General features: G+C 40.9%; 1 protein-coding gene across 2 annotated transcripts in view; it reads right to left on the bottom strand.

The window, feature by feature from the left end:
• The window catches only part of HELB (DNA helicase B), a 64,771-nt gene that overhangs the window by 37,033 nt on the left and 3,252 nt on the right, over positions 1–24,486 (bottom strand). For both annotated transcript variants that reach the window (XM_089674179.1, XM_089674180.1), the window contains exons 2-4: positions 22,267–22,602; positions 15,190–15,419; positions 9,384–10,217 (exon numbers count right to left, since the gene is read on the bottom strand). In XM_089674179.1, the coding sequence (XP_089530305.1) occupies positions 9,384–10,217; positions 15,190–15,419; positions 22,267–22,602 (1,400 nt within the window). The remainder of the gene's footprint in view (positions 1–9,383; positions 10,218–15,189; positions 15,420–22,266; positions 22,603–24,486) is intronic.

Raw genomic sequence — 24,486 nt, 5'->3', positions numbered from 1 at the left:
CAACCCCTACTCTCACCTCCCTAAATAAACGTTTATGAAACTTCTGGGGCAGAAGAGAGAGGGAACACTCTAGAGCAGGGATATCAAACTGACGTTCCTCCAGCTGTTGCAGAACTACAAGTCCCATCATACCTCTGCCTGTGGGATTCATGCTTGCAACTGTCGGCTTTGCAATGCCTCATGGGATTTGTAGTTCCGCAACAGCAGGAGGACCATCAGTTTGACATCTGTGCTATAGAGTGTCACTTGGGTGAGTCAGCTGAGCAGGCAGACATCACATCCAAAAAGTCAGCACCCCACAGCAGTTTCAAGGCTTTTGGATGTCTACATAAGTAGGATTCCACATGTGAATAACATGCAAAAAATACATTAAATGCACATTTAATCTTATGTTGAAATGAATAGTCTGGCAAGAGAGCAGATTCTTTCCTCTTAAACTGGGAAACTGTTCATTTGTTTACAGTCCTTATCACTAAAGCCTATGTCACCATAGAACAGAGAAGTGACAAATGGTTCAGGGACACAAGGTATCTGGCACACTCAGAAGTGTTGGATGCTGAAAAAGGATGCAGCTAATCAATGGAGCGAACAGAGGAGACACATGCTGCCAGAGAAATAATTAAAACTCTTCTATTGTAGAGAACTGCTTTTGTTTTGCAATGATGATGTCACTTTAACTATTTGCCAACCGCAGATAGCCAAATGATGGCTACACTGCGGCCAGCCAGTTCTGGGAGGGCGTCATATGACGTCCTCCCAGAATGCAAACTCCTGCGCGCCCCCAGGGATGTGCACCCGTCGATCTCAGTGATCGCTGTGTCCTACGGACACAGCTGATCACGCGATGTGGTGAAAGGGCAATCACAGCGGCCTTTTACCACGTGATCAGCCGTGTCCAATGACACGCTGATCACAGGGAAATGCAATTGCCAGTTCTCGGCTGCACTTTCCTTGCGCTGTTAGAGCGTGAGGAAAGTAGTGCCGAGAACCAGCAGTTGTCAGAGCAAGGATCGGCACTGATGATCAGTGCCCTGATGATCGGTGCCCAGCAGTGCCACCCACCTGTGCCCAGCAGTGCACCCACCTGTGCACAGCAGTGACACCCAGCAGTGCCACACACCTGTGCTCACCAGTGTCACCCACCAGTGCCCATCAGTGCAGCCCATCAGTGCTGCTAGTCAGTGCCACCAGTCAGTGCCCAGCGGTTGTGCCAGTCAGTGCCCAGCAGTTGCGCCAGTCAGTGCCCAGCAGTGGTGCCAGTCAGTGCTCAGCAGTGGTGCCAGTCAGTGCCACCTATCAGTGCTGTCTATCAGTACCCATCATCAGTGCCGCCTATCCGTGCCACCTCATTAGTGCTGCCTATCAGTGCCCTTCAGTGCTGCCTATCAGTGCTCATCAGTGCTGCCTCAACGCACATCAGTGAAGGAGAAAAATTACCTGTTTTAAAAAATTTTATAATAGAAACAAAAACTTTTTTTTTCAAATTTTTTGCAATTTTTTTGTTTATAGCGCAAAAAGTAAAGTGCGCAGCGGCGATTAAATACCACCAAAAGAAAGCTCTATTTGTGAGAAAAAAAATGAAAAAAAAATTTCATATGGGTACAATCTTGCATGACCTCGCAATTGTCAAAGTGCAACAGCGCTGAAAGCTGAAAATTGGCCTGGTAAAGAAGGGGGTATAAGTGCCCAGTAGGCAAGTGGTTAAAAAAGTTATGCGCTTAGACATCCACTCACTTCTTTTATTTCTAAGATCTCCCCTATTATGACTTATTCCATTTATTCACCAGAGTCATAGGTATCTCTTCCAATCTTAGTCAATTGACTAATTCCTCTGTTGTATTCTCCATAATAAAAAATACTTATACATTCTGACAAGGAGTCAGGACCTAATCATAATGACTTGAGCAAGCATGAATTAAATTTCCCCTCAATATAACACACACACGTACGCACGTTCCAATCACCTCCATGGCCACAGGTGTATAAAATCAACCACCTAGGCATGTAGACTTTTACAAACATTTGTGAAAGAACGGGTCGCTCTCAGGAGCTCAGTGAATTCAAACGTGGTAATGCCTCTCAGTAAATATTTTGGGGTGTCTACTTTCCAAAGAGGGGTAGCTTTGGGGGGGGGGGGGCATTTTTTTTCTGATCACTTTTAATGCTATCACAGGGAAAGCAAATATCCCCTATAACTCCAATGGGCATTGTCATATATTCTTTTTTGAGAAATCTGGGGTCTATCAGACTCTAGATATCTCCTCTGCCCTTACATTATCTAATCTCACCAAGATCGGTGTGATCAGATGCTTTCCCAATTTACAAATGGCGCTGTTTATATCCTGAGAAACTGAAGTGATGAAATGTTCGTAGCTTCCGATTTCTTAAGACTATACAGTAGAGATGACTGGCACCATTCCAGTCTCCAATCAGCTGGCAGAAATACTGGCTGCATTCTCAGGTTCCCCCAATGGCACAGGACTGCCGGAGAAGGCCGTGGAAGGCAGCAGGGGAGGGGGGCATCTTCTCCTGCTGCTTGTAAAAGCAATCCTACAGATAATTAGCCAATAGGATTGCTTTTACATGAAAGGCGATTGCCAGCTGAAAAAAAACTTTACCAGGTTGATGCCTGTAGCTGCAGGCATCATCCTGGTATAACCACTCAAAGTCCAGTGATGTACCAGTACGTCACTGGCCCTTGTTGGGTGTATATACTATGTTCTTTTTTTTTTTTTTTTTTATGCAGCCTGTGGACTGAAGAAAAAAAAAAAGAGAAGAAATCTCTGCCAGAAAAAAAGTGTGTGGTATGCCCACCATTAGAATATACCTCCCTGTATCCACCCACTTCTAAAAGTGGGCACACATGAAATGTGCAAAAAAATATTATAAAGTATACAGTCAGGTCCATAAATATTGGGACATCGACACAATTCTAACATTTTTGGCTCTATACACCACCACAATGGATTTGAAATGAAACGAACAAGATGTGCTTTACCTGCAGACTGTCAGCTTTAATTTGAGGGTATTTACATCCAAATCAGGTGAATGGTGTAGGAATTACAACAGTTTGCATATGTGCCTCCCACTTGTTAAGGGACCAAAAGTAATGGGACAATTGGCTTCTCAGCTGTTCCATGGCCAGGTGTTTGTTATTCCCTCATTATCCCGTTTACAATGAGCAGATAAAAGGTCCAGAGTTCATTTTAAGTGTGCTATTTGCATTTGGAATCTGTTGCTGTCAACTCTCAAGATGAGATCCAAAGAGCTGTCACTATCAGTGAAGCAAGCCATCATTAGGCTGAAAAAACAAAACAAACCCATCAGAGAGATAGCAAAAACATTAGGCGTGGCCAAAACAACTGTTTGGAACATTCTTAAAAAAAAGGAACGCACCGGTGAGCTCAGCAACACCAAAAGACCTGGAAGACCATGGAAAACAACTGTGGTGGATGACCGAAGAATTCTTTCCCTGATGTTTAAACACCCTTCACAACAGTTGGCCAGATCAAGAACACTCTCCAGGAGGTAGGTGTATGTGTGTCAAAGTCAACAATCAAGAGAAGACTTCATCAGAGTGAATACAGAGGGTTCACCACAAGATGTAAACCATTCGTGAGCCTCAAAAACAGGAAGGCCAGATTGGAGTTTGCCAAACGACATCTAAAAAAGCCTTCACAGTTCTGGAACAACATCCTATGGACAGATGAGACCAAGATCATTTTGTACCAGAGTGATGGGAAGAGAAGAGTATGGAGAAGGAAAGGAACTGCTCATGATCCTAAGCATACCACCTCATCAGGGAAGCATGGTGGTGGTAGTGTCATGGCGTGGGCATGTATGGCTGCCAATGGAACTGGTTCTCTTGTATTTATTGATGATGTGACTGCTGACAAAAGCAGCAGGATGAATTCTGAAGTGTTCTGGGCAATATTATCTGCTCATACTCAGCCAAATGCTTCAGAACTCATTGGACGCCGCTTCACAGTGCAGATGGACAATGACCCAAAGCATACTGCAAAAGCAACCAAAGAGTTTTTTAAGGGAAAGAAGTGGAATGTTATGCAATGGCCAAGTCAATCACCTGACCTGAATCCGATTGAGCATGCATTTCACTTGCTGAAGACAAAACTGAAGGGAAAATGCCCCAAGAACAAGCAGGAAATGAAGACAGTTGCAGTAGAGGCCTGGCAGAGCATCACCAGGGATGAAACCCAGCGTCTGGTGATGTCTATGCGTTCCAGACTTCAGGCTGTAATTGACTGCAAAGGATTTGCAACCAAGTATTAAAAAGTGAAAGTTTGATTTATGATTATTATTCTGTCCCATTACTTTTGGTTCCTTAACAAGTGGGAGGCACATATGCAAACTGTTGTAATTCCTACACCGTTCACCTGATTTGGATGTAAATACCCTCAAATTAAACCTGACAGTCTGCAGTTAAAGCACATCTTGTTTGTTTCATTTCAAATCCATTGTGGTGGTGTATAGAGCCAAAAATGTCAGAATTGTGTCGATGTCCCAATATTTATGGACCTGACTGTATATGCCGAAGCATAAGGGCCATCCACCTACTGGCCACCCCAGGCCCCCATGCTTCTGCATATATGCTCTTTTTTTTTTTTTTTTTTTTTTTTAACTGCGGATGAAAAATCTTATCCAAAAGCACTGAACACACCTACTTATGAATATTCTGAGAGCAAGACCCTGTTGCTGTCAGAATAAACAAGTCGGTGCGGCAGCTGAATGACATCCTCATTTGTCAAGCAGGCTTTTTCCCCCTTTCTAAGAGGGGTATTTACAAGCAGTTGGGGGAAGCCCCAGCGATTAGGTCGCACGGTGCCGCATTTCTAGATGTACAAATGTCTAAATAGTGACACGCTTGAATAAAAATTGTCCACGTATATGTGGTACCCCAAATAGAAAAAGGTTAACACCAAGTCCCAAACTATCTTGTCACTGCTCCCCATGTAGTCTGGGCATCTGGGGGGGGCTCCACGTGACTATCTTTTCCTTCATAAATCTGAAACTTATATGTATAGCCTGTTGCCCTCTCACAGGTCTTCTACATCTTGACCCCATATCTGGCACGCTTGCTGGGGAGAAATTGTGCGAATGCAAGGCAGCCAGAAAAATTAATGAGGGACTCATCAACGCAGATGTTTTTCTGGGGAGTATAGACATCTTCAAATTTCTGGTTAAGGTGATGTACGAGTAACCGAATTTTGTAGAACCGGTCAAATTCAGGGTCACCCCAAGGACACAGAGTGTGTTGTCATTGAAATGCATAAAACACATTATACTCTCATATTTATGCCTGGCCATAGCATGCAGAGAACACAGGCATATGATGAATTGGGTCTGTGGACCAATACAACTGCAATTCATTTTTTTTAGTAATGCCCATGTTGAGGGTTAGGCCCAAAAAAATTTAAATTCGGAAACCATAATGGGTTTCCATGCGATTGGTCTGGAAAGGTTTGAATTTGGGTTGGCAGCGATAAACTGTTGTGCATATAAATTGCTTTGATCCACAATCAATGCATACAGATCTTCTGTGAAAAACAGCCCCAAAAAAATCATGGGAAGTATTTAAATTTGATGTTTCCACCTGAATTCCAGTTTGGGCAGTGAATGGGGGAAGTACAGGTGCTGCAGAATTTGTGGGCTGCCAATCGGATTTGCAAGCACATCCGGAAGGATACTAGGGGTTCTACGGGCCTGTGTGCAAATTCTTGGTGGCTGCGGGACAATACTTGTGCTCGTCATCGCACCAACTTGTACTGCACTTATGGGACTCGCCATGTCACCAAGTGATATTGCAGCGCTGGTATGTGAAAGACCAGGATGTACTAGGCCGCTGGTGCTCGCCAGTTCACCAAAAGGTAGAGCAGCACTAGTACTGGCACTGTGCTGCATATGAGAGTCATCATGCGGTTGTGACATCTCAGCAACCTGGGAACGGGGTTGGGTACGCCTGATCTTAGCCGGGAACTCTTGTCCACGGTCTGAGCTATCTGTCAGGGTGCCGCTGCTGTCTACAGGTTTGTATTCTGAGGCTGATTGTGTCAGTGTCATCTCACATGCTCAGAATCCTGAAGGCCTCTTCACTAGAGTACCTTTCCATTGACATTTTGGCCACTAAATGTATAGGTACCTAGTGCGACTAGCAGGAAAAAGACCACCTGGCTGTCAGGGACTGCTTGAACCACTGCAAAAAAATTTACCGGAAAGTGCTAACAGAGATCAGGCCTGATTCTGCGAACACTGCAGTTTTGTGTGCAATGTATCAAGTGTCAGTGACCTACTGACACAGCACTTGCTGGGGGAGAAGTAAGCGTAAGGGCTAAACGCAGGTGCTGGCAGATGTCGGGGCTGATCCCGCTAACGCTGCGTTTTTGGGCTCACTATACTAATGTGAACGCTGGTATAGTGCTGATCTGATCAAAGATATTGATTCGTTCAGACACTATACTAGCAATGGAGGTTTATTCTATACGTGAGCGTATTACTGGCAATCAAAGGGTTAAATGTGATTACTGGTGTACTGACAGGCAATCTGATGCTATCTGGGAGGGGTGCAAAAACCGCGGGAGCGCGAATCACGTATATATATATATATATATATACACATACATACATATATACACACACACACACACACAATTTGCGCACCCGTGCCGCCTTGTAGCAGTATTTCTACTATAGGGCGGCGCAGAAGCGTTTAAATATGTCCAGTAACAAAAATTAAAAAAAAAAAATCAAACTTTCTTCATAAATTTAGGCCAAAATGTATTCTGCGACATGTCTTTGCTAAAAAAAAAAATCCCAATACGTGTAAATGAATTGGTTTACATGAAAGTTATAGCGTTTACAAATGGCAGTAGATACTGGAATTTTTTAATAATGGTGGCGAACAGCGACTTATAGCGGGACTGCGGCGGGCATTCTGACACTGGGGGGAACTGACTTGGTGTCACTGACACCCCCAGTGACACCAATACAGTGATCAGTGCTAAAAAAAAAAAAAAAGCACTGACACTATACTAATAGCACTGGGCAAGAAGGAGTTAACATAAGGGATGATCAAAGTGTTAACTGTGTGCTGGGAGTGTTTTACTGGGGGGCGTTTGTGCTTCACTGTAAGCACACTGCTCTGGAAGCATTTCTGCTATTGGGCGGTCGGGAATCAGTTAAGTTGGAGGAAACTGTGTTTTCAGTTTCTACGGTTCTTGGTAAAACTCTGTTTGGGACCTGGAGCCTGGAGATTTCACAGTGATCTGGGTGGGAGGAAATCTCTAATCCTGGGACCAGGTTTTGGGAATGGCCAGGAGAAAAATTGTGCAGGTGTGTGTGTGTCTCTTCTAGAGACAGGACCAGGTATCTGGGCTCCACCCTCCTGAGGAGTCCATGTGGGTGCAAGGGAGCTGCCACAAATGTGCAAGGTGGCACAGTGTAGTCCGACAGAGTAGACAGAGGATCCAAGCCTGTGGGTGGAGAAGCAGGAATGCTGTGAGAGAGTGCTAACCAAGGCACAGTGTTCGTATGTGAATGGTCAAGAGGAGAATAATGCCAAATGTCTGTGATATGTAAAGTATCACAGCACCAACAACACCATATGAACAAATGCAGTAAAACACAATGGGGGAAATGTATTAAAACGGGTGCACACAGAATCTGGTGCAACTGTGCATAGTAACCAATCAACTTCTGGGTTTTATTGTCAAAGCTTAATTGAACAAGCTGAAATTAGAAGCTGAATGGTTACTATACACAGCTGCATTCTGTGTACACCAGTTTTAGTAAATCTCCACTGAAGGTGCTCCAGAGTCTTTAAATTCTAGTTCAGGGAAACTTTACACAGTCACCTTGTCAGCAACCCACTTGTTGATATACCACTCCTACCCTTCTCACCAGCTGCTGCAACTATTCAATCAGCCAGACAGGTTAAATAACTGTTTTCCCCCCGATCACACAGTGGTTTCTCCTTCCTGCTCATACACCTCCTTAACTGCTAGCCTACAGGGCACTTATACCCCCTTCCTGCCCAGGCCAATTTCCAGCTTTCAGCGCTGTTACACTTTGAATGACAATTGCACGATCATGCAACACTGTACCCATATGAAATTTTTATCATTTTTCTGTGACAGATAGAGCTTTATTTTGGTGGTATTTAATCACCTCTGGGTTTTTTATTTTTTCTTAAACAAACCAAAAACCACTGAAAATTTTGAAAAAAAAAGTTTTTTCTTAGTTTTTGTTATAAAATTTTGTAAATAAGTGATTTTTCTCCTTCACTGATATGCGCTAATGAGGCTGCAGTGATGGGCACTGATAAGCTGCACTGATGGACACTGATAGGGGGCACTGATGGGCATTGACAGGCATCACTGATGGGCACTGAAAGGCAGCACTGGTACATGGCACTGGTAGGCAGCACTGACTGGCACTGATATGCGGCACTGACTGGCACTGTTAGGCGGCACTGACAGGCATTGATATGCGGCACTCATAGGCGGCACTGACTGGCAATGATTGGCAGCACTGATAGGTGTCACTGACTGGCACTGATGGGTGGCACTGAAAGGCAGCTCACATGGGCACTGATATGTGGCATTGATGTGCACTAGTAGGCATTGATGTGGCACTGATGGGCACTGGCACGAGGCACTGATGAGCACTGACACAAGGCACTGATGGACACTGACAGGTGGCGCTGCTGGGGCTACACTGATCATCAGGGCACACTGATCATCAGTGCCCTGATGATCAGTGTACATGTGCCCTCTGCGGAAAGCCGATTACTGGCTCTCCTCTCGAGCCGTCAGCGTGACAGCTCGAGAGGAGAGAAATGACGATAACCGGCATTTCCCTGTTTACATGTGATCAGCTGTGATTGGACACAGCTGATCACACGACCGAGCCGACATCTTCGGCTCTTTCCGTGATTGGTAATCCGCTGTGTCCGAGGGACACAGCGCACCGCCGATCGCCGAGCTGCACGCTCCCTGAGCCACGCATGCGCGGTGAGAATGGAAGGACGTCATATGACGTCCTCCCAGAATGAGAGAACCACCTTGCGTCCCTCATAATACTGTATGGCGGCCGGGAGGTGGTTAAAGGAAACCTGACATTCAAGGCATCCAACCAGCTGAATACATGCAACTCAGACATAAATCGAGCATGTATCATGTTACTACATGTTGTGATGCGATGTAAGACAGGTGCGCTGGGAGATGCGTTGAGGTGCTATTCACAAAGAATATCACTGCATCTCATCACATTGTGTTACAGTAGCACATACATTACCAAAGTGCACTGGTGCGAATGGGCCTAAAGGTTAATGAGTGAACGATAAACGAATAGTAATAGTAAAGCAGTACCTGGTGTAGCGTAGCAGCTGGAAGCTCAGTCTTCTTCCTGAGGAGAGAAGCTGCCTTTCCTGTGGGTGCAGTAAGTAGAACACGAATAAGGTCACTGTGCTCACAGGAAGGGGTCGTGGCATTAAAAGCCCACTCTCCTGAAGCATCCATGTCATCTTCAAGGGCTTTGCAGGCCTTTTCAACTTCATCATTTTCTTCTTGCATAACAGCTTTAAACACACGACTTACTACCGTGGTCTTTCCACATCCTCCTTTTCCACTTATAATGGTCACTGGGTTGGCCAGAATCATCCTAGCTGCTCTTTGCTGCTCAGCATCCAGTTCTGTTACATGGTTCTCTTCAGTCATACAGTCATTTATCTGTAAATTCTTAATCTGCTCATCACTGAATTCATATGCAAGTGTCTGACTACAGAACACCTTTTCTTCTCTTTGAGAAGTTTGGTCACCACCAAGTACATATCCTTCCACCTTTGGTTTCTGGGGCTTTTTCATTACTAATTTTGTAATAGCGTCTGCAATATCCACCTCATAGAAGTAATAATTATACAGGAAAACTCGCTCCTGCTCAACCACCACAATTTTCTCATCTTTGAGAAACCAGATTGCTTCCCAGGCACTCTCAGCCGACATTTCTTTAGAGGCCGCTGTGGTGATGGCAGATTGTTCCACGTAAGTGTCACCCAGACTCATGCATTTCTTCTTCAGTTCATTGTAGACATGAAGTGCATTTAGCTGCAAGTCAGGGATCTTTTTCAGAAGGTCTTTATCACACTGTAGGAAGCTATCCAATGTTGCTTCACAGCCACACAGATGGTGCTGCCTATAAAGTAACTAAAACACAAAAAGAAGGGTATTTGATTAAATAGAATACTTTGCAACACAATTTTAGAAGGTTCTAGTCAGGACCGGGGTGGATAAAAATTGACGATTTAAAGAAAAAAAAAAATCATATTTTTTTTTATTTAAATTGGATTCTTTTTATTTTTATCAGATTTATTTTAATAAAATGCTTTTGGAGTAAAAATCTATCTAAAGATAGTTTTCTATTTAAGATACATTAATACTTTAATTTATTCAGCATGAAAGTTTAGTTATGTAGCATGAGGCTGTATATTCTGCAATAGTTACATTTTTGGTAAACTCGTTCAATGAATACCATGTACTGCATTGAGGCATTCACACAATTTCACAGTAACCATGAGAAAAAACATGAAATAAAAGAATTTGAGTCGTTCTCCAGCTATGTGTGATTAACCTACTAACCTAAAATCGGTTCTGATATCGCTGTTTTACTAACCTGACAGCTTATTATACTAAAAAGGAAACCTTCATTTGGTTTGCAAATATTATAGATTGTAACTAGCAGCAAGAATGAGTCGGATTCCTTACATTTAAAGAGCACCTGTCATCTTAGATCCATCAAGGCAGTGCCTGTTAGCTGGCATCCACTCACCTGCTGCCGCCACATCCCTCACCTTGTTGTGTCGCTGCCACATCACCAGCCTTCCCATTAAAATGAATGGGACTGTTGGTGAGTCAACAGCGGGTCAGAGGAGGAGCCGCTGCGGGACAGAGATGACAGTTGCTCTTTAGAAATTATGATTTAAATTGAGCCTTTTCACTAGTGATTTAAATCAGGATTTAAATCAAATCCACCCTGGTCAGGACTCAATGATGTCAATGACAAGGCTCATTAAGTGTTCTTGCATGGCAAGACCACTTACTGTTATCTCACATATATATTCTTATTATTATAGCCAAATTTACCACCCTAACTCCTCCCACAGTTTTTACACTACATAGACAGTAATATACCGAAACGTGCGGATTGTTCCCGATTGGTGTGCTATTACTTTGTGGAACGTTTCGCCGAATGCTTCATGAAATATCGGCGTTTTTGTGGTGAAATTGGTCCCATAGGAATGAATAGCGGAATGTTCAAAACTAGAGTGGGAGCTGACAAAAGCTAGAGTGTGAGCTGAAAAATCAGGACATGATTTCTAAACTGCCATCACTCCCTCATTTTCAAGCCCACCTACACAAATCGTATATCAAAACGTTCAGCTATCCCTGCTGCCACTAAAAATGCCCACGGCTAAGCCATAGTCCTGATAGTTTTCACAATATGACCATTTGTTTGCAACTCATGACGCCCATTGACATTCATTTAAACTCCATTCTAGCCACCTCAAATTTGAAGGGCAATTTCTAAACTGCGACTGTGCCTTCATTTTTAATATTTCAGAGACATACTATGCATCAAAAATGTAGGTCTGGGTCTTGTGATTCTCACAATATAAAGCTCTTCGGTGTAGGATTTATAATTTTTAAACTACAACTGTTTGAAGATGGCAACAGCCACTGAAATGAGCAAGTTGGAGCAGTTTGTTTTTAACCGCTCTTCTCTGCCCTTGCTATAGAGTGAGTTGCCATAGGAACCCAGGTGTGTGAGCAGGCAGCAGAGTGACAAAAGCTAGAGTGTGAGCTGAAAAATAAAAGTTGAAATGCATTTCTCACTCTATCAAGCTTGCCATGTGCACTTTTTAAATTTGATCAATTGGTTAGTGTAATTTTTACTATCTTTACTCACTCCAAACACTCCACACAGTTACTCTGCCCACTCCATAAAGTTACTCTGCCCAGTCCAACCTTTTCACAGTTACTCCAGCCACACAACAGTTACTCAAGCCACTCCACCCAGTTACTCCGCCCACTCCAGTTGTAGACTACTGGTGGAGGCAAGAACACTTCACACAATTTCCCCAGAAATTGTAGCTTTTCTAGTTTAGTATTGTCCTCCAAATTTAATATGCTTTCTGTGGCTTCATTCCACATCTGTCAGAATTTTGCCTAGTAAATACAAATTTAAGTCCTCATGCACACTGGACGTTTTCAGAACGCTGGTAACGTTAATGGTGTAAAGTCACGTTAAAAATGTGTGTTTTTCGCTTTTGTAAGCATTTTTGCATTAGCATTTAGCGGAGTTTTGCCACATTTGCATTTTGTTTAACTAAAAAAGTTTTTTTTTGGTCAAAAAAGTCCAAAAACACCAGTTTGCAGCAGTTTACCGCATTTTGCCATGTTTTTAAGCATTAGAGCATTTTTACAGCTAAAAAACTTCTCTAGAAACCCACCAGTACTGGGTTTTTTTTTCCAGCCAAAACAAAACGTTGATTCCAGTCTATGTGTTTATGGACACATAGGATAACATGCTGGGGGGGTTTACTGGCTGTAGAAAAAAAATGTCAAATGCCAAAAACAGCCGCTGTAAAAACATCAAGTGTGCATGAGGACTAAAGCTGAACTCCAAGTACCAAAAACTCATTTAAATATATTCCTAGCCATACAGGATGTAAATCTACTTTGAGTACACCAAATGCCTTTGCACATCAAGATTCAAATAAAAATTGCATGGCTCCTGTGGACAATGGGGCTATTTACTAAAACTGGAGAGTGCAAAATCTGGTGCAGCTCTGCATAGTAACCAATCAGCTTCCAGGTTTTAGGGTTAATTTACACTGCAGCTGATAAACTCACGTTTAGGAACTTTTCTGCATTTTTTTCAGCAGCCCCTGAATTCTCCCTAATGTTTTCCTATGTGTCCATGTACACTATGTTTACAGTCATTTACAGGCAGTTGAGTTTACAGTTGTTTTTTTGAATGCACCAAACTTATGTTCAGGAGTAGATTTTATCAGCATTTCAAATGCCAAATGCTTGTAAACGTGTGTAAACGCGTTTAACCGCGTTTATAAGCGTTTGCGTTTAGAAGTGTTTTTTTAACTGTTCCATATCCAGATGCTGTCCATAGCCTTTTTTCATCATCAGAAATGCATGAAAAGTGTTTTCCATGTATTCAAATGGACTCGGTACACCAGCGCAGTCAGTTCCAGGTTTTGCGTGAAGGAAAAAAATGGTAGAACGTGCTGCATTATGCTCATGGTCTACCAGGCTCCGCTTGTCCATCTGCGGGCCTGGGACCAGCTCACTGCCGTCAGCTAGAGGGAAGGGAGGAAAGCAGACACATCCACTCCTCTCCCCTTCTTGTCCTGAACCGAAAGTGACGTTATGATGTCACTTCCGGGTCCCTGTTGAAAGATTTCCCAGCCATCGAAAGAATGTAATGCAGTGCAATGTGCACTGCATTACATTCAAGCGAGGCATCCTGGATGTCTCAATAAAGAGAACCTCTCACCAAAAATCATTACATAGGGGACTGTGATAAAGAAAAAAAATTAGGTGAAAGATAAGAAAAACATTTTCATTGTAAAAAATCAGTTACACCCAAGCACAAAACATCCCCCCCCCCCCTAGAAAAAAATAAATAAATTGAAGCCTCCCCCCCACATATACGCACGTACAAATATAAAAGCACACACTGGGGTGCCTATGCATGAAGACGTCGATTGCGATACACGTTACATATCACCGCCAACGCCAGAATGAGAGCAATAATTCTAGCACGAGACCTGCTCCATAACACTATACTGATCACCTATAAGGAGCTTTAAAAGTGTCACCTATAGAAACTTTAGGGTACTGAAGTTCATCGCCATTTCACGAGCACGCACAAATTTAAGGTTTGACATGTTGAATATTTATTTACTTGCTGCAACCTCATCTTTTATTTTTTTGTGCCCTAAAATTAACTTACTTGTATTTTTTACTGAATTTGTTTGGTAATATCATGCAACATAAAAAATTGGAACTACCTCTATTTTATTCTCTAGGGTCTCTGCTTTCAGAAAATATATCATGTTTGGGGGTTTTATGTAATCTTCCGGTCAAAAATGATTTTTTAAACTTGTGTAAAAAACGCACAAATGGCTCTGGCAGCGAAAGGGATAAAGAATATGTCGGACACTCCCCTTTCCTGAAGAGCAGCCAAAACGGTGCTCATTACACTGCAAGGTCTCTCCCCTCCCTGCTAGTCCCCGGTTGCGGTGCTGGAGACAGGCAGGGAGGGGAGGCGGAGATAAACAGCGCAATGTTAAAAATATTAAACGATTAAGTCGTCATAAAGCCCCCTTTGTTTTTAAAAGCCCCCCAGACATTCCTAAAATCACTTCCAATTTAAATACGGTTTTGGTTAAAAAAAATAAAAATTTGATCTGGACAAGTAGATTGTGAATTTATTTATTTATGAATGGGCTAGGACTATACAAAATAAGAGGCATATGCCAAACCAGAAATGATCAAGAATTTAAGTTTATACTTACATACACGAATGTTTGATTTAATTTGCTTTACAAATTAAAAACAAAATTGTGTGCACTATACCTGTATAAAAATAAAATACTACAAAACATAATGGAAGAGGGGGAGCAGAAGGAATATGAACCATTTAATACTAAAGAAGTAGAGACATAGGCATGCCCAACCAGCCAAAAACTGGACATGTTGACATTGACAATCGATGTCAGGCCACTGGATGCAAATGAATGGTATAATGCGATTCACAATGCGATCTTGTCAACTAAAATTTAACGCCAAACTGCAGCCAAAACTTTTTTGAAACTATAAGAACGAGTTAGAACCTCCACAAGGTCTGTATTGCTGATAGGAGTTTTTACCTCACTTTCAGTCCTAACAATACCCAATCAGAACAGAAATTGAAAAGATATCTTGCTAGTAGAGACAAACACAGCACTAAAAACTGACAAAAGGTTCTCATTCTTCTCTACTTCTTCTGAAAAAGGTGGTTTTATGGTTTTTAACAAGTCTACTGGAGAAACTTCCTTACCTGAAGATAGGCATACAGCAAAAAATTATTACCGCACAAAATTATCAGCATGATACTTACTGAACCAAAGCCAAGTTTCCAAGGTGCAGTGGCTAGTATTTTTTCAAGTTCAAGTAGTAAGTCAGGTTGCGTGTCAACGGCTGTCAAGATTTCAAGTGGATTTTTGATGGTCGGCAAGCGATCTTTAGCATCTAACTTTAGCAAGCCCCTCATTTTGTGTGGTAAAAGTATGGGTAAATACCTCAGCACCAGTGGAATTTCCAGTGCTTTCAATACAAAGTTACAGCAGGCTGAACAAAATAAGAAATGGAAAGTTAATATGTTTCACCAAGCTACAGAAAATGCAACTTTATTTCTATCTACTATTACATTACATCGAGTTTATATAGCGCCAAAGGGTTTGCTCAGCGCTGTACAATAGAGGGGGGACAATACATGAAACAGTACAGCAACTACAAAGAGCACACGAGGGTTAGAGGGCCCTACTCTTTCGAGCTTACAATCTAGGAGAGATCTACTATAGATTTAAAGCTAGCTATAGATGGCCAGATTGGGATGCACAAATGTTTGTTTGGCTTTCCTGAAGGATAAAAGTGGCATATGCGTGGTTAATGGGGGGAATGGGGAAGGTCAGTCTTGTAAATAAAAAATGAATGCCAACCAGGATAGATAAAAATCAATGATTTTTATAAAAAAAAAAACAAAAAAAAAAAAAAAATCGGATTTTTTTTATTTAAATCGGATTTATTTGATTTAAAATCGGATTTTTTTGAATAAAATGCTTTTTGAGGAAAATATATTACCATCCAAAGGTTATTCCATCATGAAATAAAGATTAGTTTTTTAATTATGTAGAATAATGCTGTATATGTTTAATTTGTTTGGTAGATAAATTCCATTAATCCATTCACAATGTCATGCTCTTCCAGAGGTTTTTGTAAGATTATTGGGCAGTTTCTCTGCCTACAAGATATTATCACAGATGTTTGGTTTACTTTTGCAGTTCTCAAAACTGAATTTGACTCAGCGGAGATCACATGCCTCTTCTTCACAGCAAAAATGTTATAACATGAACAGAGTTAAGAAAAAGACCTTAATCCTAACTTCTACAAACCTATGAATACAGAATCAACCCCTTCAGTGCTAAGTTTCAAGAAGTTCAGTGAATAGAAACAATATTTTTCTGATTGATTGGAGTGGAATAGATCTGCACAAGAAGAAAGTGAAACTAAGTGTGAGGAGGAAGGGGCTGACAGTCGACGTTTCTTAAAATATATAGATTTTGTTTAGCCAAATTAGTTAAACATGGATGTTTGTTTAAGCAAATAACATATGCTGGAATGTTATTGTTTCAGTTGAATAAATCTATTTAAATTGTTATTAAGGTAATGATTATTTTTCTCCTTCCTAAGTACAACAGAAAAGTTGTCCAAATATGAATGATTAACCTATTAAACTGGGGATAAAAAAACGAATATGAAAAGTTGTTATTCTAAAAATCTTCCTCTACTTGCATATTAAAGTTATACCAGTAAGAATTAGTCTATGTAGAAAGCTATGATTTAAATCAAGCCTTACTGACTAGTGATTTAAATCGTGATTTAAATTGTGATTTAAATCAGTTTGATTTAAATCAAATCCACCCTGATGCTAACTCTGATAAGTTTAAAGCAGAACTCCAGACAGATATAAAAAAGGTACAAACTACATTTTTTAATACATTATTAAATTTATTTTTTAAATGCAAATTCCTGTTAAACAGAGCTCAAACTGGGGAAGAGAGAAGCAGTACAAGGTGTGCTATAATGATCATGTACTAATAGGATAAATTAACTAATAATCCACCAGCTGCACATGATCTACAAAACAAAGACTAATAGAATAAGTGCTGATAGGAGGAGAAAACAAAATGAAAGAGTTAATCAGTCTGTTGTTTTTTCTTTCATTGTAAGGGTCAATGGCTGGGCGAGTGACATGACCTTTAAGTGTTACTGCAACAGAGCAAAATCAAGGCTGCAGACCTGTCAGACAGGGCTGACCTGTATGAATCTAAGAACTGGATGGACAAAAAAAACACATGCAGCTCCAACATATGTTTTCATCTTTGTATTTAGTCTTTTGCCTGGAGTTCAGGTTTAAAGAGTAACTCCACTTTTGGTGAAAAAAAAAAAATATTACCCCCTGGGTGATCAGGTACATTGCAAGGATTTTAACCACTTCAAGTCCAGAACACTTTCACCCCCTTCCTGTCCAGGCCAATTTTCAGCTTTCAGTGCGATCACACTTTGAACGACAATTGCACGGTCATGCAACAATGTATATCCATATGAATTTTTTAGCATTTTTTTTGAGACAGACAAAACTTTATTTTGGTGGTATTTATTCACCACTGGCATTTTTATTCTATCCCAGCCACGGCACCTCCTGCCTGGAGTTTGCATGTTCTCCCTGTGCCTGCGTGGGTTTCCTCCCACACTCCAAAGACATGCTGGTAGGTGAATTGGATCCTGTCTAAATTGGCCCTAGTATGTGTATGTATGAATGTGAGTTAGGGACCTTAGACTGTAAACCGCTTGAGGGTTAGGGACTGATGTGAATGTACAATATACATGTAAAGCGCTGCGTAAATTGATGGCGCTAGATAAGTACCTGAAATAAATAAATATATAAATGAAAAAGTCCAAAAAGTTTGAAAAAAAAAGTGTTTTTCCTATAAAATTTTGCAAATAAATAATCTTTCTTCATAAATCTTGGCCAAAATTTATTCTGTTATCTTTTTAGTAAAAAAAAAATAACCCAAATTAGTTTATAACCAAAAATTATAAATCTTTAAAAAACTTTTTTTTACATTTTTATATTATTATTGATGTTTTTTTAACATACTGTCACCCTAGCAGTAGAGTGTCACCGTAATTTGAGGGGTGATGAAGATTTTTTTTACACGGATTGCTTTTACACCCATAAAGGCTGTAACACCAATCATTTCTCCTTCTCTCTGGTTGCATTCTTGCAGCCATTGAGAAATACTGTGAGAGCTGTGATTAGTCACAGCTTGTCACATGGTACAAGGCTGTTGTGAATAGCCTTGTACCATGTGATCTCTGTGATCATTCACACATTTCACTAGTAAGCAATGATGTCAGAAGTGACATCTTGCTTACTACTATTCATGTGATCACTGATTGGCCAGTCAGTGATCACATGATCGGGACCTCACACAGAGGTCCCGTACAGCGATCGGTGTTCGGACACAGCGGGCACCGGATCACAGTGCTCCACGCTCCCAGGGAGCGCACACAGCCTGAAAATGCAGGCGCCGTTTATGAACAGCAACCTGCTCCTGCACTGCTCCCGCCAGCCCTTTATGTACCTGGGCCAGACGGGAAGTGGTTAAACATTTTTGCAGATTCCTACCCGTTTCTGCTCTGAAGAAAAAGCCATTTTTCTAGGTCGATGTGCATCAATCCGCTGATGCACTTGCAGTATTTTAAATGGTGAAAACTGCAAGGTCAAAATTGTTTAAGAAGTGCTTTTGAAGTACCTCACCAAAAGTGATGTTTTTTTTTGTTTCAAAGGATGCCTCAAACCTCACCTGCATCTTAGTGGAAATTTCTGGAAAAATCAGTAACACACAAGCAGGAAACCGTATATAGAATGCCTCCACGATGCAATATTGCATTGAATGTTAAAAAAAAATTACAGAACTATGGATTGAAAAAAGGAAAAGTAATTTTTAATAATATTCAATTACAATATGGATTGTGTACTTGTATTTTTTCCCCACAAAAGTGGAGACACAGTTTAAATTTCATTATTAACCAGTATATCGCTGGATAGGAAGGGTGTCATTGTTTTCAGACGGCAATTCCGAAGTCAGTAAAAGTAATTTGAGCAGCTGGATTATTTATACAGGCGGTGGAAGGGGGTCCCCCCCTCCCACTAATGCCTTCACCGGACTCTTCCAAGGAGCCCGGAAAAAATGCGACCTGCAGCATCAGGCTCCAGGCACACAGTGAGAGAAACTGACGTCGTTCCTCCCACAGTCTGACATCAGAAACCGGAAGCGGCGAGGATTTAGTCACTTTCGGTTTTGTGTTTACTGGCCAATGAAGCAACTGATCAGACCAATCTGTGTCTAATCGGCTCCATAAAAATGAACATGTTGTTCATTACTTGTGATAGCAATAAAGTTGATCAAAATAAGAAAAAAATGTAAAGAGACGGTGTAAAAACATTTGAATAAAAGAAATAAAATTAAAGAAAAAAAAAAATTAATGCTTTCCCACCTGCACGTGCTCACAAACAAATGCGATCGTGTGTTCAGGTCCTGCACGAATATGTAAATAGCGAAGTGAGGTATTGATATGAAAGTGAGAGTGAGAGCAATACTCCTGAGTAGCCCCAAATTGGTAACGTGTAAAGGTTTTTAGAGTTTTGCCTATGGGGATTTGTAAGTACCATAGTTTGGTGTCATTTCACAGGCAGACGCAATTTTAAAGTGTGACATGTTTAGTATCTATTTACTTGGCGCAACATCATCTTATACAGTTAGGTCCATATATATTTGGACACAGGCACAATTTTAGTTTTTTTCAGGTATATACCAAAACATATTCAAGCTATAGTTATATAATAGATATGGGCTGAAAGTGCACATTCTCAGGTTTAATTTGAGGGTATGTACATCCAAATCAGAGGAAGGAGTTAGGAATTACAGCTCTTAAGAGTAGCCAAACCCCCTTTTTCAAAAGTAATTGGACAATTGAATCAAAATTTGTTTCATGGCCAGGTGTGGGCTACTCCTTTGTTATTTCTTCATCAATTAAGCAGGTAAAAGGTCTGGAGTTGATTCTAAGTGTGGTATTTGCATTTGGAATCTATTGCTGTGAACATACATCATGTGTTCAATGAAGCTGTCCATGTAAGTGAAACAGGCCATTTTAAGGCTTCAAAAACAAAACAAATCCATCAGAGAGATAGCAGCAACATTAGGAGTGGCCAAATCAACAGTTTGGTACATTCTCAGGAAAAAAGAACGCACTGGTGAGCTCAGCAACATAAAAAAGCATGGACGTCCATGGAAGAAAACAGTGTTGGGTGATAGCAATGGTAAAGAAAAACCGATTCACAACATCCAAACAAGTGAAGGACACTCTCCAGGAGGTGGGTGTATCATTATCAAAGTCTGCAATTAAGAGAAGACTTCACAAAAGCAAATACAGAGGGTTCACCACAAGGTGCAAACTATTTATAAGCCTGAAGAATAGAAAAGCCAGATTAGACTTTGCCCAAAAACATCTAAAAAAAGCCAGACCAGTTCTGGAAAAGCATTCTTTGGACGGATGAAACTAAGATTAATCTGTACCAGAATAACAGGAAGAAAGAAGTGTGGAGAAGGCTTGGAACAGCTCATGATCCAAAACACACAATGTCATCTGTAAAACATGATAGAGGCAGTGTGATGGCATGGCCATGCATGGCTTCCAGTGGCACTGGGTCATTGGTGTTTATTGATGATGTGACAGAAGACAGAAGCAGCCGGATGAATTCTGCAGTGTTTAGAAATACACTGTCAGCCCAGATTCAGACAAATGCAGCAAAGTTGATTGGACGGTGCTTCACAGTACAGATGGACAATGATCCAAAACACACTGCAAAAGCAACCCAGGAGCTTTTGAAGGAAAGAAGTGGAATATTCTGCAATGGCTGAGTCAGTCACCTGATCTCAACCCAATTGAGCATGCATTTCACTTGCTGAAGGCAAAACTAAAGACAGAAAGACCCACAAACAAAGAACAACTGAAGACAGCTGCAGTTAGAGCCTGGCAAATCATCAGAAAGGAGGAAACCCAGTCTTTGGTAATGTCCATGGGTTCCAGACTTCAGGAAGTCATTGCCAGTAAAGGTTTCTCAACAAAATATTAAAAATGAACATTTTATTTATGATTATATTCAATTGTCCAATTACTTTTGGTCCCTTGAAAAAGGGGGGGGGCTACTCTTAAGAGCTGTAATTCCATGTACATACCCTCAAATTAAACCTGAGTGTGCACTTTCAGCCCAAAAGTGCTTTGGCTGTACTTGTCCTTTAAGCTTCAGTGTGCTGTGCGTTTGGAGATGCAGTCTGCACACCACTAATTCAGCAGCTGTAGACATCCTGTCATCTTGAACATGTCTAGCCATTCTCCTCTGAATTCCCTCTAACTGCTTCTGCCAACAGAACGTATGCTTATAGAATGTTTTGCTTGTCATACCACTCTGTAGACTGTGGTATGTGAAAATACAAGGAGGTCTGCAGTTTCTGAAATGCTACAACCAGCATATCTACAATGTAGCAACCAAAGTTACCAGGATCACATATCTTCCCTATTCTAACTTTTGATTAAACTTAACCTTTGAACATGCCTGCATCTGTTGTGTAGTCATGTGATCTGCTATGTAGTCATGTGATCTGCTTTATTGTTTGCATTAACAAGCCGGTGTACTGCATACATTCGCCACTGTGTATCTGTATAAGCAAATGCAAGTTCCTAAACCCAAGATTTCTATGCTTACCCAACTTCTAACAGGTGTTAAAGGACATTCATGGTGGAGATAGCCAAGTTCAATTTACATCACTCAGTGGAAATGTTTTTTATCCACCCACCACCATTTCTGAGGCAGTATTCACAAAGTAATTATCCTGCATGTACTCTGCAAAGACATACAAGATGTAGCCGGGTTGATTCACTAAAACTGGAATGCAAAATCTGGTGCAACTCTGCATAGAAACCAATCAGCTTCCAGGTTTTATTGTCAAAGCTTAATTGAACAAGCTGAAGTTAGAATCTTATTACCATGTGCAGCTGCTTCAGATTTTGTACTCTCCAGTTTTAGTAAATCAATCTCAATGTATCCTGTAGATGTATTGGCGGGATCTAAAGAGCATACATCCCGGAATGAGCACAGACATCTCACAGCTCAATGTTCTTTCACTGACAGCAACAAAAAAGGCCTAAACAAGTCAGAAAACAGCAGAAATCTGGAGACACATTGATGGGATGGCTCCTGGGATTTTCAGCCCTGTGTTACTTACATCTATCATGCATCAGCAAGCTTTAAATCATATAATACAGGAAGATAGAATGTTTCACATACCTGAGTTCCTCAAATAAGGCAAAATATCTTTCTGATGTTTTTCCTTAAACTCCTCTGACAGATTTATAAGTCGTGTGAAAGTAAGAGGAGGGTAATGTTTCACCCAGGCTGTAAAATGTGTTATGAAATCTTCATGTACAGCACATTCCTTAAGAAACAGTGGCAACATGGATTCCCTTCCAAGAAAGTCATCTTCCAGTTTGTACGATGGGAATCCTTTGACAAAATATTGAGAATGGCTTTGTTTCACATATACAGTTACAGACCACCACGGATCAGTCAGTGGAAAGAATCCAGTCACAATATATTCTTTGGAGTCTTCAGTTAAAATTTTCACTAAAATTAAAGAAACAAAGAATCAAAAAAACAGATGTTACACTTAGACACAAGAAGCCATATGGAGGGTTACCTGCATATTAAAACACAATAGTAAATAGACTTCAGAACTCAATTGGTAATAAAATTAAACATTCTAAGACTAGGTATACCAATAAACAGATAAACCCATTTCAGAATTACAGACTTTCAAGTGAAACTAAAGTCCTGCTTTCTCTTTATTGCAGAAAAGTAGAGGGATGCCATATTAAAGATAGGGACATTTTGCTGTCAACTATAAACTTTATCTCCATATCAAATTTTAACTTTTTTGTGATATTACAATAGATCCTCAGACAAAAAAAAAAATGGATGAATTTTAAATAACAGTGTCAACAGCAATAAAACATGACTGACTTTACTGTATAAGGGTGGATAAAATCGTTGATAAAAAAAAAAAAAAAAAAAAGAAAGATATCCTGGCACCAATCCGTCCCGCACTGCCATGTTATTTCTCACATCATTGAGAGGCCCATCAGCTCCTCTGGTGAACCCGACCTCCCAATGACGCCCCACTAGGCTTGCCCTCCTCCCCCCTCTGTGAATTACATATCCCAGGAGGTACAAAGGGCACAGTACACATATTGGGGGCAGGCCTAAAAAAGGTAAATAAAAAATAAAACAGCTGCTATACATGTAGCGGAGCAGGAGGCACTTTTACTTTATGGATGAAAATCTCCTTTAAAGTGTTAGTTCACCTTTTCAGAAGAAATTAAAAAGGTGAACTAACACAGTACAACCTCCCCAAACCCCTTGCTTGGTCCCTGATGTACTTACTTCTGTGGATGCTGAGATAAAATATCCTCATTTCTCTGTGCAGCACTTCTGGAATGAATTCAAAGGCTATTTTATTTTTTTTTAACAACAAACATGTTATTCTTACCTGCTCTGTGCAATGCTATTGCATAGAGCAGCCCCGAAACTCCTCTTTTCCTCCTGGTGTCCCCTGTTGGTGCTCCAAGCTCCTCCGCCTCTGTGTTCCACAATAGGAAGACGCTTCCTATGGTGTCGCACCTGCAGGCTTGTCCCGAGCCAGGCTGTTTGCATCCATTGACACACACAGCCTGGCTCAGCCCTGCTCCAGCTCCCTCCTCACAGGATATGACTTCCAGCAGCAGGAGCCAATGGCTCCCGCTGCTGCCTCTCTGTTCTGTGAGGGAAGAGAGAGAAAGACCAGCCCAGCTGTGAATGGGCCCAGCTCTGGATTGAGATTGGGCTCAGGAAAGTATAAAGGGGGGAGGGGGTGATATTTCCACAAGAATAAGTTTTACCTTAATGCAGGGAATGCATTAAGGTAAAAAAAAATAATATTCTGCCTTTAGAACCACTTTAAGACTCAAAACCCAGAAGAAGACCATGTGAAGTTATAAACGACAGTGATAAGGGGGAGTGCTGACATCTTGGGCTGGAGGTGGGCAATAAGCAATGCTTTTTTAAAGTTATTGTTTTGGGCCCCATATGGGAGTTTTTACCCCCAATAATAATGTTGTGACACATACAGAAAGGAAGGGCTTAAGTCTTTTATGGGGAAGGGGAACTTTTTAATAGTAGAACTGGGTAATATTAGAGTCTTTAATAACTGGGTATGCAAAAAAAGAAAAAAAGTTGTACAGACATTTAAATACTAGTCTATATATAGAAAAAAAATGAAAAAGCCAATAGAAAAAAAGGAATTGCTCAATGAGTAATTACAATCAAATACATTAATCAAGTTATTTTGGATCAGTTGGGGAAAGATTAAATCCTATGTCTGTTTTTATTATTCAGGTCAGTATCCTCACTGGTGCAATTTCAACCTTGGCATCCACTCCAAGTGACAACACTGTGAGGGGGAATCTCATCATT

Source organism: Staurois parvus, unplaced genomic scaffold, assembly GCF_062004578.1.
Source record: "Staurois parvus isolate SC_StPar_1 unplaced genomic scaffold, SC_StPar_1.0 ptg000147l, whole genome shotgun sequence".
Lineage (NCBI taxonomy): Eukaryota > Metazoa > Chordata > Amphibia > Anura > Ranidae > Staurois > Staurois parvus.
Note: the sequence above shows the minus strand (reverse complement) of the source record. Positions and strands in the feature narration are given on the sequence as shown.